Raw genomic sequence first — 14,881 nt, 5'->3', positions numbered from 1 at the left:
GTGTTGAGAGGCATGAAGCATGAAAGAACGACAACCAATCATTCCCTATAACAATTTATTTTCTTGAGTACTTTTAAAAAGAGGACTGCGGACATGTGAGGATGCATTTGTATACAAAAGACCACCCCCCCACAAATGACTAAAATATTTTTTTAAGAAGTTACTTGCGTTTAATAGTATGACATCTTGTCATAATCTTTAATGAATTACTAAGCATTTTACATGTTATTTTAAAACTCTTTCATTCTAAAGTTACTTGTTTTTGCAAAATATGCACAACTGATACAGGATAAGCCAGTAGACTCTCACAAGGTTAAACATACAGTACAAGAGACAAAAAAAAAGGGAAGACATCAACAGTTTTAGAAAGACATGGAAGGAGTGAGAAATAGGTCAACATTAAAAACCCACTCCCAATAACAGCCTGGCATGCAGGCAAAAACAATCTGCAAGAGGAAAATACAAAATTTGCAAAACCTTTCACTTAATACAAAGTCATAACCCCCTTTCAAACCAGTGTCTGACAGGCCGCACCAAATGTATAATATCTGACTAGAGGCCAACTAATGATAAAATCAAATTCTAAAATCATTTTTTATTACAATACATGAACAGGCTTACAAAAATCAGTTAGTATCATTATTATTGTTTGCATTTTAATATGAATTGTATAGTCAAAGGCAAATAAAAACATGTAGCTATTTAAAATCAAAATTGCTTTTATCAAATTAACTATACTATTTGACCAATGATATCATAGGAGGTGCTGGTCCACGCAAGATTATGATACCATAGAAGGAGATGCTGGTCCGCGCAAGGATGGGGTTAGTCTATCCATAGGGAGAACAAAGAAAATAAACACCTATGGTACGGCTGGACAGAAATGAAAGACAAGCGCAGACAGACACACTGCAAGCCAGGGAGGTCACAGAGTTGGGAGAACATGCACCATGATGCAATGAAACCCCCTTTTTCTCTGACGATGCTCAGCTCTATGAACCAGGGCAATAGCTCTGTGGTGAACACCCTATCATGAACACCAATCTTATCCCGTCCCTCAGAGATCATCACTCTGACAAGTTTACCGGAGAGATATTGTGTTTTTTCTTTACCTTCTACTCGTCCAAGACCCAATTTTAAAAATCTTAACCATACAATAATCTTACATTGAAAACCGATTGGCAATCACCTTGGCCTTAAATGTAAACTCCCTTTTTCATTACATTTAACCTTCATCTTCTCCATTTCCTTTGGCCTAGTTTAATTATGTTTTTCTCCCTCGCACCCCCCTTGAAACTCACCCACCCTTCCACAGAGGCAGACTTAGAAGAGGGGTGCAGCGTTTTCTTCGGCCCGATTTGTTTCCCCCTTCCTTCCCGCTCCCGTCTTTCCCCAGCTCTCTATAGCAGGAGGCAGGCATTCTTCTTTCCGCGTTTCTTGGCCTGCAGTGCAGCCCTGGTGGCCATCTCAAACACCTCCCTCACGCCGTCTTTCGTCTTGGCCGAGCACTCCAAGTAGCCAAACGCGTTGATGCGGTTAGCCATGTCCCGGGCCTCTTCTGGCTTCACTGGTTCCTGTTCATGTGTCAGAGGTGGAAAAGTGTTCAGAGGTATGCTATGGTTGGCATCCTGTGACATACTTAACCACCAATCATAACAAGCCAAAGAAAAACGTAACTAGCATGTTGGATAACTGAACAAAACAAAAACCTCAACCTGTGTAGATTTAGACAATAGCAGACAATACATGAAGTGAAGGTAGCGGAGGCAACACAACCATATGAAAACAAATGTCAATGGTTTGTTTAGTTTCAATGCTACATTTCAGAAATATCCTGACTGGATCAGGACAATGAGTCAATTTGCTGAAATTAAATAATACATTTTTATGATGCATTCTGTACCTGCTTCATTTTTGCTAGCTCCCGACGTGTGTGCTCGTCATTCCGCAGGTCCTTCTTATTACCCACAAGAATGATGGGCACATTTGGACAGAAGTGTTTTACTTCAGGGGTCCACTTCTCTGGGATATTCTCTGTTTCAGACACAGGGGATCATTTTAGGAAAATGCTGCAAGTGAAACGGGACGATTTGTTGCATTTACCACACATGACAAATATTAACATTACAGTCCCCAATGTCTTACCCAAGCTGTCAGGGCTATCTATGGAAAAGCACATGAGGATGACATCAGTGTCGGGGTAGGAGAGAGGCCGTAGTCTGTCGTAGTCCTCCTGTCCAGCTGTGTCCCAGAGGGCCAGTTCCACCTAGAAGCCACATGGAGAGCAGAAATTCAGTTAAATTTTAATCATTTAGCAGACGCTCTTATTCAGAGCGACTTACAGTAGTGAGTGCATACACTGCTGTTTGGGCAAAAACTAACTTGTTCTGGAGAAAAGGTGAAAACTATAAGACTTCAACATAAAAATTGTGCTTTAAATTATGTCTTGATAGCATACTGTGTGACTAACAGTACAAACTCACCTGCTTACTGTCCACCTCAATATCTGCCACATAGTTCTCAAACACTGTAGGTACGTAGACCTCAGGGAACTGGTCTTTACTGAAGACTATGAGCAGACAGGTCTTTCCACAAGCACCATCACCAACAATCACCAGTTTCTTACGGATCGCAGCCATCTGCAAGAAAATTTCTCAGTTAAAGTGCAAATCCAGCAAAAGTGGCAACATTTTCTTAGAAAAACTATTTTGAGTTTTAGTGATAATATAGTACAACCAAGCGAATTAAAATGTGTAAACAAATGTGTTCATACAGTGTTAAACTGTTACTCTGACCCCCTCTGGTGGCATTTTCTAAACGACGCATAATATTGTATACTACCCTAAAAGTAAATTGTTTTCAAAACTAAGTCCTACAAAAACTGTTAGAAAGGTAAGAACTGTGGGACTCAGATAAAGGGGTCAGAAACAATGTAACTACTACTACAGAGCCCGAGATACAGCAGACCAAACAAAACTGACATTTACCGGGGGTTCTTTTTTAGTGGGGTGGGGTCCCCCCAATTGTCCCCATGTTGGGGAATAAGAGATTTGAAAGTCTAGGTTTGAGAAAATGTCACCAATTACTGTTCCAAAAAAAAAAGATCAGATCTTTTACCTAATGATGGTCTAATCATGCGCAAATTCCCATTGGTACACAGACATTTTAAAAGTGCAGGGCTTTTGTAACGTGCTATACCGTCGTCTTACAGGAATGATATACTGTACATATGAGTAGAAAGCTGAAGTCTCTACCTATCCATTTATTTAAATATATCCTCCGTCTGATTCCCAGTTCTTCCACTAGATAGCAGTAGGAGATTACATGACATCTCTTGGCCACTTGAAACCAGTTGCGTCTGGTTTGGGTAGTGAGTCACTGTGCCAAAATGGCTCAATGGATTTTCAAGCCTGACATCTTAAAATTACCTTAGCAAATCAGGGCTTTCAAGTTATTGAGTTAGTAAAAAATAAAAAATAAATATACAGACAGGTGAAGAAACATAACTTATTTTCCCATTGTAAATGATTAGCTAGCTAAACGGCACATGTGGAGGATGCATACAAGGTAATGTGGATGGAGAAGGAAATGCATTGCTTGACCTACATTGCATACTCTATTAATATGTCGTCAGTGTTCTGGAACTCATCGGCACTGACTGAGTTGGCCTAACGTTTTCATCAGCCCATATTTCCAATAGACATTTAACCTTGGTTGCGTCCCAATTCTACCTCTTGCATTCCTCCCAACACATAAAAGCATTGGATTGTAGTAAGCCACCAGTGCTCTCCTTTTAAATCCATGAAGGCTATTGAATAAGTGCACACTTAGGGCAGAGGGTAGAAAATTGGAATGCAGCACTCATTTTGGCTCCAAGTAAGTCTGTGAGCCATTTTGTCGATTGCCCACTCAGTCTACAATCTATAATACTGTACAAAGCATTTCCTGTGTCGGACTGGACTGCATTTTATCCAGCGGCCTTTGAATGTGAACCGAACCATGGTTCAATGGGACCACTACGGTGCCTGTTGCGTGCACCCCGAGTGCAGAAAGAGTGTTCCTACCAGGGTTTTCATTATGAAAATGTGGCTCTGGGCATTTGACTGGCAGCGTTTTAATTTACCGGACATTTGAGAAATTCACCGGACCCATATGCATTGGATGCGTAACTGGATTAGGGTGTCCACCCATGGAGCTCAGAATGACAGAAGTCACATTTAGATGATGGTAATTAATCTTAACAGAACATGCAAATTGAGCGTGTTCTTACCATGCACTTTGAAGATGTTAGAATAACTGTCCACATTTACCTTTCCTCAGCCAACAAGACGAGTAACGAACAGCAAAATAGCCTACTATTCGTAATGTGATGAGTAGATAGGATAGTCATAATTTAGGCTAATAATATAATTAAATCACTGTTCGCCAAAAATACCGTTCAATGCATGGCTGAGCCTGTGCTATAGGCTATAGGCTATATCAGATACGTTTCTTATTTCTTTACTAGGGAAAAATACATTTCATGCAATTCTACTACACTTTATATGACTGGAGACAGCAGATTTTTTTTAGGACATATTACAGGGTAGCCTACTCAACTGACAAACGGATCAATAAAAACGACGTTGCCATATAATAGGCCTACGAGAATTGGAGACACAAATATAATATGACGTCCATCTAAACTGGAGGACGAAATTATTGTCCAAAAACAAACTTAAGTGGCACTGACCCAACAATGGTAGTGAATATACGCAGTGCGCACTCACCAGGGATATGGCCGATGCTCTCAGCTGGTGCCAATAAGATAGGCTATAGGCCTACTGTTTGCTCAATTAAGTTGAGAATTTTGATAACTAAAAAACAGATTGCTGTAAAGAGAAGACAATGAAAATACTCCAATAGCCTTTTCCGTTCCCGTGATTTAATTTTTAAATATTGCGATATGCCTGGCTGGGCCTCTACTTTTCACTGACAGTCACAACTCAACAACTATCTATTTGGTATTTGCTGCGCGCGCTGCCTTTCCTTTCGATTGTAGGCAATGCAATTTAAAACAATACACAACTTTTATTGTTTTTTAAGGCTAGGGGAAGCTAATGATCTGCTGTTGCCAAATCATGCTTTAGTAGCCTATTTTGAATGGTTTTATTTATTTTTGTATAGACAGTAGGCTAATTAGGCTATGTCATTTTGGCAATTTAATTCAATTTACCCAGGGAAAGCTTCCCCTAGCCTTATGGACGCGCCGTCTGTGAGCCCATGTCAATCTACTATCTCCCATAGTAAAAAGTTGACCTATTCTATTGGTCAGCTTGTTGAGAAATAAATAGCCCAAACAGACTCTGGGACAGTTGTAGGATGATAGATCCCAAATTCTTACAAATCAGTAGGCCTAGGCAACATAAAAAGAAAAAACATTAAAAAGCAATTAATCTGATGCAACAGATCAGAAAGTTTAGCTTAAAATGTTGATAAACTACTATGTCTTAACATTATTAGCACAGAAATGTGCACAAGGCAGTAGGCTTCATGCAAATGTACATTTGGCTACCGGAAAATGAAATTTTTTTTGAAAACCAATAGAACATGAGCGAAATAGGCTACTGGTTTCAATGGCCTATGGAAGTCTATAAAATAGTTTCCTCCACGGATATGGTCGGATTTTGCCTAGGCTACTTTGAAGCAAGGTATACTTTAAAGCATGCCTCATAATATGAAGTAAAACGTTCAGGTTTCAAACAATTAAGTAGCTATATGTTTTCAAAATGCATACTGCCTCCAGCTCATTGCAAAGCGGTGTGTGACGCGCTGATGAAGCTTGGCTTCTGTTGCCTATGATTTTGAATGGCGAATGGGAAGCGCGCTTCAATTACCAGTTGAGAAATAAACTATTGCATTTAGAATTGTTGCGCAATGATTGGGCTTATAAAAGCACTGTCTGACAGATCAATTGAAATTGTATTTGCCACATGCGCCGAATACAACAGGTGTAGACCTTCCAGTGAAATGCTTACTTACAAGCCCTTAACAAATTTTTTCTTAACTGCATTGTTGGTTAAGTAAAAAATAGATAAGTAAAAAATACAAATACAAAATAATTAAAGAGCAGCAGTAAAATAAAATAACAGTAGGGAGGCTATAAACAGGGGGTACCGGTACATAGTCAATGTGCAGGGGCACTGGTTAGTCAAGGTAATTTAGGTAATATGTACATGTCAAAGGCTCTGTATCGGTATGTTGTGCACGTGTGATAAATAAGATACATAACGAATATACACACGCCAATTTTTTCTTTTCACAGGCAATTGGCTGGTGCCAATTTTATTTATCGGCTTTCTATTATGGCTAATGGAAACCCTGGTTCCCTCCTGTTAATGAACTTAATTTGGGGCTAAGCCTCCTAAATGCATCAAACCCATACCCCCCACCAAAGGACCTATGAAAGCCAGTCACCAACCTCAGCTCCAGTGATTACAGAGTTAGGCTACAGATTCTGTGCATCTGGAATATTACCATAGTGCCAGTTTCCCCACACACAGATTTAGCCTAGTCCTCCTTGACTAAGAAGAGCATTCAATGAAGGATCTACATTGCACAGTGCTTTTCAGTCCAGGACTAGGGTTAATCTGAGTCCATGAAACCAGTCCATAGTGTTCAAGGCCTGTAACCCCATACATTTATAGTAACCAAACTTTGATTAATTATTTCTCAATAAGCCTACTGAATTTCAGGAAAATACATTCGTGGGAATGTTTATTCAATTTTCACATGGAATGACCCATAATACCTAAAAACATTGACACTATCATCACTAAACAAGGGCAGACTACCTGCAGAAGACCCTTTGATTGCCATCCAGCTAGCCACCACATGGACGCATGTCCTCAACAACAACACCTGCACCTTAACTATCTCAAAAACCCTTCTCCGTAGGATTTTCAGCGGTTAGCTTCGCCCACGCTGTTTTAACGTTTAGAAACGTCAAATCATCTCTTGCTAAACGGTTTTCGAAACATGCTGATTTGCCCCTATATTTCATATCATTTTAATTTTTTTTACAGTAAGTGAAGCAGTTTTGCACAGACCTATACTGTGTGTGCCTCCAGTTGACGAACTACACTTCCTACCCATTTACACACAGGTGTTCAGAGCACGCTAGATAGCACAAGTACAGCTTCCAAAACCTATACCGCAAGCGATGCGTTTTAACATTCAGAATGAGCGTTGGGGATCTTAACAAAACTCCCCCCAGGCCTGGCAGAAGATACTATCGTCAATAGGCGCTAAAGGTAGTTCGTCTATGACTGGGTTAGCCGCACCCAAGCTCTATTAGCTAGATGGCTAATTTCCCCCTCTTCACGTAAACTCAAATCAGTGCTAGATAACTACTGTAGCTAGTTGGACAAACAAATAACGTTAGTTAGTTAGTTACAATGATTCTCATTTAAAAACGCCCAGTATAGCAAGTGCGGATAGGTGGACGACGGTTATGAAACCGGCCAAGTCACTTGTCATGTCAGTGGTAGCTAGCGAGTTAGCTAGAAAGCTATGATAGATAGTTAACCTAGTTAGTTAGCTTAGAGAGCTTGTCCACTACTACAGGGGCGAAGAATAGCTAGCTAGCTGACCAGGGATGTGTTACTAACTTCACAATGGTAATGATGGCACTGTATACATGACTATGATGACCTGCTAGCTATCTAGCATTGGCCTGTCTAGCTCTGACTGGTGTTGTCTGAAACGAGTCTTTTCACTTCAATTGTTCGTTCGTTTCCGGCATCAACGTCGCTGGCTAATATGTTTCTCTGGCCTAATGTCATCTTGGCTACAGAAAACACGTTTAACGCCTCATTCAAACATTTAGTTTATAAATGGTCTATTTTCAAGGTGATCAATAATAAAGATGTTAAAATAGGCTACATTTAGCTACTCGTTTTATTACCGTTTTCGTTACAGATGTCCTCGCCTTCTTTTTCTTTTCCTGTCCGACCCTTCAACCCACCCCCGACAGTGTGCCACGCTGATAACATCCGCCTATGCCCATGATCTCGCGCCAATAGGACGCCTCAAATTAATGAGTGACAGATATTTAAGTCAACAAATCGATACATGTATACCGGTTCAGGGACTAAAACGGAAGTCAAGAGTTGATATTTTCCTGTCCGTGCTATTCGGAATCCTTGGGACGTCCCTACCCCATTGAAGTTGAAATGTAAAATCAAAGGTGTTTATAACTAACCCAAGAACAAGCAAGGAGGTGGGCAGAGCCAAGCACAAGCTAGTGAGATCCTATTGGCGCGTTCTAGCATTTATATACATATTCTAGTTTTGGAAACACAAAACTGTATGGAGATCAAATGTTTGTTTAATCGATAAGACAATTAGCAGAATGTCAGCCAAAATCGATCTAGCTACATCTTCTCCCACTGCTTGCCATTGGGGTTCCTCTCATCACCATATTTGTTAGTGAGTGGAAACACCAACCGGATGCTTCACATTTATAGATCCGGTGAAATATCTGGCTCATTGTTCTATTTGTTGGAAAATGGTTAGGGTTATGATAGGGTTTAGTGTACAAGTAGGCTGAGTCAACATGTTTTCTTTACTTGCACGAACGCGCACACACACACACACAGAAATCAGAACCATGGACAGCTACATCATATTGAGGCTTATGTTACGCCCCTGAAAAAGGGGAGAAATAATCACGAACGTGACGCAGTTATGTTTCCTCACTGACAAATTTTGTGTAATGAGAAAAAGACCGCGATTTCCCCAGAAAGTTGGGTGGAGACCAGAGCAATCGATCTCAGGCTCATAGATTAAGAGCATTTAGTAGATCACAGATTAACACTTTTACCCTTAAATTAGGCACCACAAAATAAAGTTGTCAATATAACGTTTACACCTTCCTCTTACAATAATTTACCCTTTTACACTTGACGGATTTTAACACATTTATGCATTTTATCAATCTCTATGAACTAGTACTGGATGCATTATCTTTTTAACCTTAGATATTTTAAGATCCTTACATACCATGAACTTACTAATACTTTTTAGTGTATAACAGGCTATGAATATGTCCTTTAACCTGTCACACTCTCCCCGACAAAATAAATGTTGTCCCAACATTACCAACATTGTCTTCTTAAACAGTCTATAAGCACTGGACGTAGAAAATCCTCTTCTGTAAGATAGTCCTTGAGCAGAGGTCAAAGTTCACAGTTCAAATAGAACCAAGAAGTTATATTCACAGTCCATATCTGTTGACCAGCTGTATAAACAGTCCATAAGCAGTCTTTTCTCATACTATTGTCAACAGTCCATCAGTTTTAATGATCTCTATGCATAGTCTGCTAATTGTCTCGTGAAAGTCTGTGAAATCAGTCAGTAGTCCATGGTCAAACATGTCAACTCTGTCTGTGGCCTCAAGTTTGCTGAAGTCCATACATGTAGGGTGGCTGAAGGTAATATCGCTGTAGTGATGGCAGCCATGGAACCAGTCCTGGTGCAGGGTAGACAGGGAACAACTGTGGCTGTGGCTGTATACTGTAGCAGGAAGGGATACCAAGCTGATCATAGGTGATACGTCTTGGAGGGTGTCTCTCTCTTTGTGGCAGCTGGTAAGCTGGTTCCTCAGGTTCAGCAGCAGCAGTTAATGAAGGAAAGGCACTTAGTGGACGACCATCAGGCACATTTTCAGCAGGCAAGTTCATCTCCTCAGCAGGTAGTTCTTTAACTGTTGTTTTCTCCTCCAGCTGATTTTCAACAAGCGGCTGTGCTGGTAGCATATCAGGAACTGGCACCGCAACTGTTTGTTTCACTGGTGGGGGCCTGTTTTCCGACTCTCTCGCTGGTTCAGCATACCTCTCAGGCACTGTAGGAAATGTGGGGACCTGTAGCGGCTCATGATGAAGGTCATATTCATCCCCGCTGTCTTCATCAGAATCTAGAGGCTGTGATCCAGGCTGATGTCTCTTCTTCTTACTTTTGTCATCTTTAGTCATTTCTGGTTGTCTCTCAAAAGGTAAGTAGTCACAGGACATGAGCAGGTTTCTGTGCAGGACCCTGGAGCGTCCCCTACCCTTTTCTGGTCTCAACTCATAAATCGGCAGGTCTGAACCCATTTGTCTCACTACTGTGTGAATTTGATCTTCCCAATAGTTACGGAGTTTGCCTGGTCCTCCTCTTGGTGTCAGGTTTTTAATCAGAACTCGCTCGCCAGGCTGTAGCACTGAACTCCTAACTTTAGTGTCATAGTACTTCTTACTTCTTTCAGCAGCTTTCTGAGCATTTTCTTTTGCAATGGCGTATGCTTCTTCCATTCCTCGTTTCCAGTTCTCCACGTAGTCTCGCTGGTTACTGGAACCTGCCTCTGTGCACAATCCAAAGAACATATCAACTGGAAGCCTGGGTGATCTCCCAAACAGAAGATAAAATGGTGAATAGCCAGTCACTTCGCAACGGGTGCAGTTATAGGCATAAACCAGTTTGTTTAGAGACTCCTTCCAGTTTGACTTTTGTGTCTCAGTTAGTGTCTTTAGCATTTGCAACAATGTTCTGTTCATTCGTTCCACTTGACCGTTCCCCATCGGGTGGTAGGGTGTTGTTCTGGACCCGGCCATGCCACTGAGTTTCTTTAACTGATGGAACAACTGATTTTCGAATTCTCCCCCTTGGTCATGGTGGATGCGGGAGGGGAACCCAAACTTCAGGGCAAAGTCATTGAAGATGAGATTTGCAGCAGTTTTTCCTGACTTTGATGTGGTGGCGTAGGCTTGAGTGAAACGTGTAAAATGGTCAACAATCACGAGGATGTACTCATATCCCCCTTTGCATCTGTCGAGATGGAGGAAATCTATACATACCAGTTCAAATGGCTGTGTTGTCACAATGTTTGTCAGAGGAGCTCTTGTTTCATGGCCTGGCTTTTTCTGCTTGACACAGCTACAAGTTTTAGTCACATAGTGCTCGATGTCAGATTGCATATAAGGCCATAAGAAGCGGTCACGTACTAGTGATACAGTGCGGTCAGTACCTTGGTGTCCCATGTTATTGTGCAACTCTTCCATCACTTTACCTTTGTACTGCTCTGGTAGAACTAACTGCTTGCGGGCTGTAGTGATTCTGTAAAGAATACCATCACTGTCGATTGTCAATTTGTCCCATTCTCTGAATAGGCATTTTGTCTTTGGACTGAATTCCTTTTGCTCTTTAACTGGCGGTTTGGAACCAGACAGCTTGAAATCGAGCACAGGACGGATGACCGGATCAGACTCTTGTGCCTCTCTTATCCCCTCTTTTGGGATCGAGCTGATTGTTGCTGTAGTTGTCTCACCTTCAGCTGATACTGACATAGATGCAGCTGAAATTGACCAAGGCACAAAAGGCTCTTTCTGTACCTCTACTGCTTGTATCGTGGCGGCAATGGTGTCTGGTGGAAGCTCCTCAGAACACTCTCTCATCAGTGACTCTACATCCAGTGGCATCCTCGACAAAGCATCTGCATCACCGTTCTCTCTGCCTGGCCTGTACTTTATTGTAAAGTGGAAATCAGCCAATTCTGCAACCCACCTGGAAGTGGTTGCGTTCAGTTTTGCAGTAGACAGAATGTAGCTGAGCGGGTTGTTATCACTGTATACAGTGAAGGTCGGAGCATAGTACAAATAATCATGGAACTTATCAGTGATTGCCCATTTTAGAGCTAGAAATTCTAGCTTGCCAGAGTGGTAGTGATAGTTCTTCTCAGCTGCTGTTAAGGTTCGAGAGCCATAAGCAATGACCCTAAGCTTCCCATCTTGCTCTTGATAAAGAACTGCTCCCAAGCCTTGGTGTGACGCATCAGTGTGTACAACAAATGGCTGAGTGAAGTCAGGGAAACCTAAGACTGGTGGGTGAAGCAGACACTCAATCAGCTGTTCAAGTGCCTGTTGATGCTGGTCAGTCCACAGGATTGGCTTGTTTGAGGGCACCACATGACTTACTTTCTTTGTTTTTGCTTTCCGTGGGTGGTCAGGTAATTTCTCTGAATCTGCTTTCAGGAGGTCATACAGACAGCTGGCCCTCCTAGAAAAGTCTTTGATGTACTGTCTGTAGTAAGTGAGTAAACCAAGCATTTTTCTGAGCTGGCCCACAGTCTGTGGTCTGATCTCTTTCAATGCTCTTACTGCTTCAAAATCGGCTGGGTCAACTTTGCTGCCGTCTGCAGACACTATTCTGCCCAAATAACGGACCTGGGGTTTAAAGAGATCACACTTACTTGGCTTGAGTTTGATGCCATACTCTCTGAGACGCTGCAAAACCTTTTGCACATCATTCACATGGCTGTCGAAAGTTTTACTGAAAACTAGCGTGTCGTCCAGATAAGGAATGCAGATGTTGTCCCGGAGCCCTTCCAAACATTCCTCCATACAACGCTGAAAAGCTGCAGGAGCGTTCATGAGGCCGAATGGCATACGTATCCACTCATAGAGTCCCCATGGGGTCACAAATGCTGTCAGTGATCTGCTTTCTTCAGAGATGAACCCTTGGTGATATGCTTTTCCCTGATCTAAAAGGGAGAACCAGGAATTACCACCTAAACTGTCCATGATGTCCTGGACCCGAGGGATGGGCTGGCGGTCGGGATGTGTCTTTCTGTTCAGGTCTCTGTAATCTATACACAACCGGAGGGTCCCGTCCTTCTTCCTAACACACACGACAGGTGAAGAATATGAAGAGTTTGACTTCCTAACCCAACCCTGGGCTATGAGGTCATGAAGGTAACCCTTCATCTCCTGATACAGTGGCCTGGGCACTGACATGTATGTGCGCTTGACTGGTTCAGAGTCCTTTAGAGAAATAGTCATTTTCAATCGTTCAATGCAGCCAATGTCATTGTCTGATCTGGAGAAGGAGTGACACTCTTCTCTAAGCATTTTCCTAACAACCTCTCTCTGTTCTTCGGTTAGGTGACTTAAACCTACTGGTGGATCCCACTGTTCAGTAGCAGTACATGGGGTTTGAACACTGGTGTGATTCACTGTGGCTGCTTTTTCAAAGACTTGGGCAGGTAACACAGTCATAATGGTTTGTACTGTACCGATTATGGTGCGTCCTAGCAGGGCAATGTCGTGGTCAGTGGGGTTAGAGACATCCAGCATGACAACTGGAAAGACACCTTTCTTAACTCTGACTAGTGTGTCAAAGAACTCAAGTTCATCTGGCCACTGCGGGTTCAGGTCTGGCTGGAAAAGCATTGTCATGTCGTCTTTGAAAGGCTGGGAAGCTACACGGCACTCAATCTGAATGCTACTGTGTTTTGGTACAGCAACCTTCTCTTTCTTGGTTTTCACTGCGTATTCATCTGTCTGTTCTGCGCTAACAGCCTGTATAAAAGCCCTAACCTTATTTCTTTTGAGGCTTGGGAAAGCTTTTTTCACTGTACTGTACCGTTTAGTCTTTTCGGTCCTTGTCAGGATGTGCTCAATAACATTGAAACCTATGATGGGATGAGATAGGTGACAGCCTTTCATTACCAGCACTGGGATGATCAGTTCCTTCGTTTGGTCAGTTTCAGAGGCTAGCCGAAAAGTTGTTTCAATCCATCCCAGGTACGGCATTTCAGTCCCATTTGCTGCCGTCAATCTTAGATCATCAGGTGAGTCCAGAATTTCTGAAACATCCCTCAGCCTTGCGTTTGGGAGAGATTCCGCTTTCCATCGTTCATCAATGACCGATACCTGAGAGCCTGTGTCCCATAGAGCTTGGAGGTGGTGGCGATTCAGGTGACACTCAACAAGGCACTGTCTACCGACTAGCGAGGTGACCTTATGGGGGTGGCAACCTTGAGCTAGGGATGGTAAAGAGTGGGCATTTTCTGCTGTACAGGAAAGCTTTTCACAGGTAGAGTCAATTTTCAGGTGAGTGCATTTTTCCTTATGTTTAGTCCAATGTTGGTTTTGACATCCTTTGGAACAGTACAGTGTCTCTTTACATGATGAACATTGTTTCAGGTTCTCAAATGACTCTTCTCTGGCACAATTTGCACATTTCTGGGACTTTTTGGTAGCTATGGTTAACACTTGTCCCTCAGCGGTAACCCTTCCCCGTTTAAAGGGGCCTCTTTGGATGGTCTGACTCCCCGGATTTTACATCCAGCTTGAAAATGTTCTCCACTCCCACATCGGAAGCAGTGTGTGCAGCGTGCATCTGTTCTGGCCTGCTGGCAGACAAAACACCTCCTTGGAGCTTGAGCAGAGCGGTTGGTATACAGGTTAGGTGCATATTGATACTGCGCAGGGTCAGGTGCTTGGGGCTGACTGTAGTTGCTGTAATACTGCTGCTGGGAAACAGGTGGCTGGGGTTCCCTATCTGGCCTCCTAACTGGAAGTGGGACATGGGCATAAGGCGATGACTGAAACATAGGCTGCTGTAATGTCTCCTTAATCTGAGCAATCTCGGCACTGAGACCTTTTAGGGAAGCTACACCTGTCTTAAGTTCAGCTAACTCTGTTAATAGTTCTGCGGGTATCTTAGCTTTGGCTTCCTTCACAGGACACTTTGCAGATGGCGTATCTTCTAACTGGACTACACTTACAGTTGTAGCAGGCTGTGGGGCATTAAAACGCTTTTTGTTTCGTCTTTCTAACTCATTAGCACAAGCAATGTTAAGCTTCTCTAGCAAAACCTCATCTGATGTTTCGCTATCAAGCAGGAGAGGCTGCATGTCTATCCTGATACTGTCACTCTGGAGACCTGTAAGGACTGTGTGTAAACACATGCGCTGGACTAGGGCAGGGTCATACTTAAGCCCTGATTCTGACTCCTGGGACGCAAATAGTACTTTCTGCCTCAAATCTAAGACGCGCATCAGGAAGCTTTGAGGGGTCTCCTT

The 14,881-nt window shown here is 42.5% G+C and overlaps 1 protein-coding gene across 1 annotated transcript; it reads right to left on the bottom strand.

The window, feature by feature from the left end:
* Positions 1-36: 36 nt before the first annotated feature.
* On the bottom strand, positions 37-8,061 carry LOC311148298 (rho-related GTP-binding protein RhoA-C-like). Its single transcript, XM_084185213.1, has 5 exons — positions 7,946-8,061; positions 2,484-2,639; positions 2,146-2,266; positions 1,904-2,034; positions 37-1,574 (listed from the first exon to the last, which is right to left on the bottom strand). Exons 2-5 carry the CDS (start codon positions 2,637-2,639, stop codon positions 1,401-1,403), a joined length of 582 nt encoding a protein of 193 aa, XP_084041339.1. The 5' UTR covers positions 7,946-8,061; the 3' UTR covers positions 37-1,400.
* Positions 8,062-14,881: the final 6,820 nt, after the last annotated feature.

Source organism: Coregonus lavaretus, assembly GCF_964263955.1.
Source record: "Coregonus lavaretus genome assembly, chromosome: 20".
In the NCBI taxonomy this organism is placed as follows: Eukaryota; Metazoa; Chordata; class Actinopteri; order Salmoniformes; family Salmonidae; genus Coregonus; species Coregonus lavaretus.
Note: the sequence above shows the minus strand (reverse complement) of the source record. Positions and strands in the feature narration are given on the sequence as shown.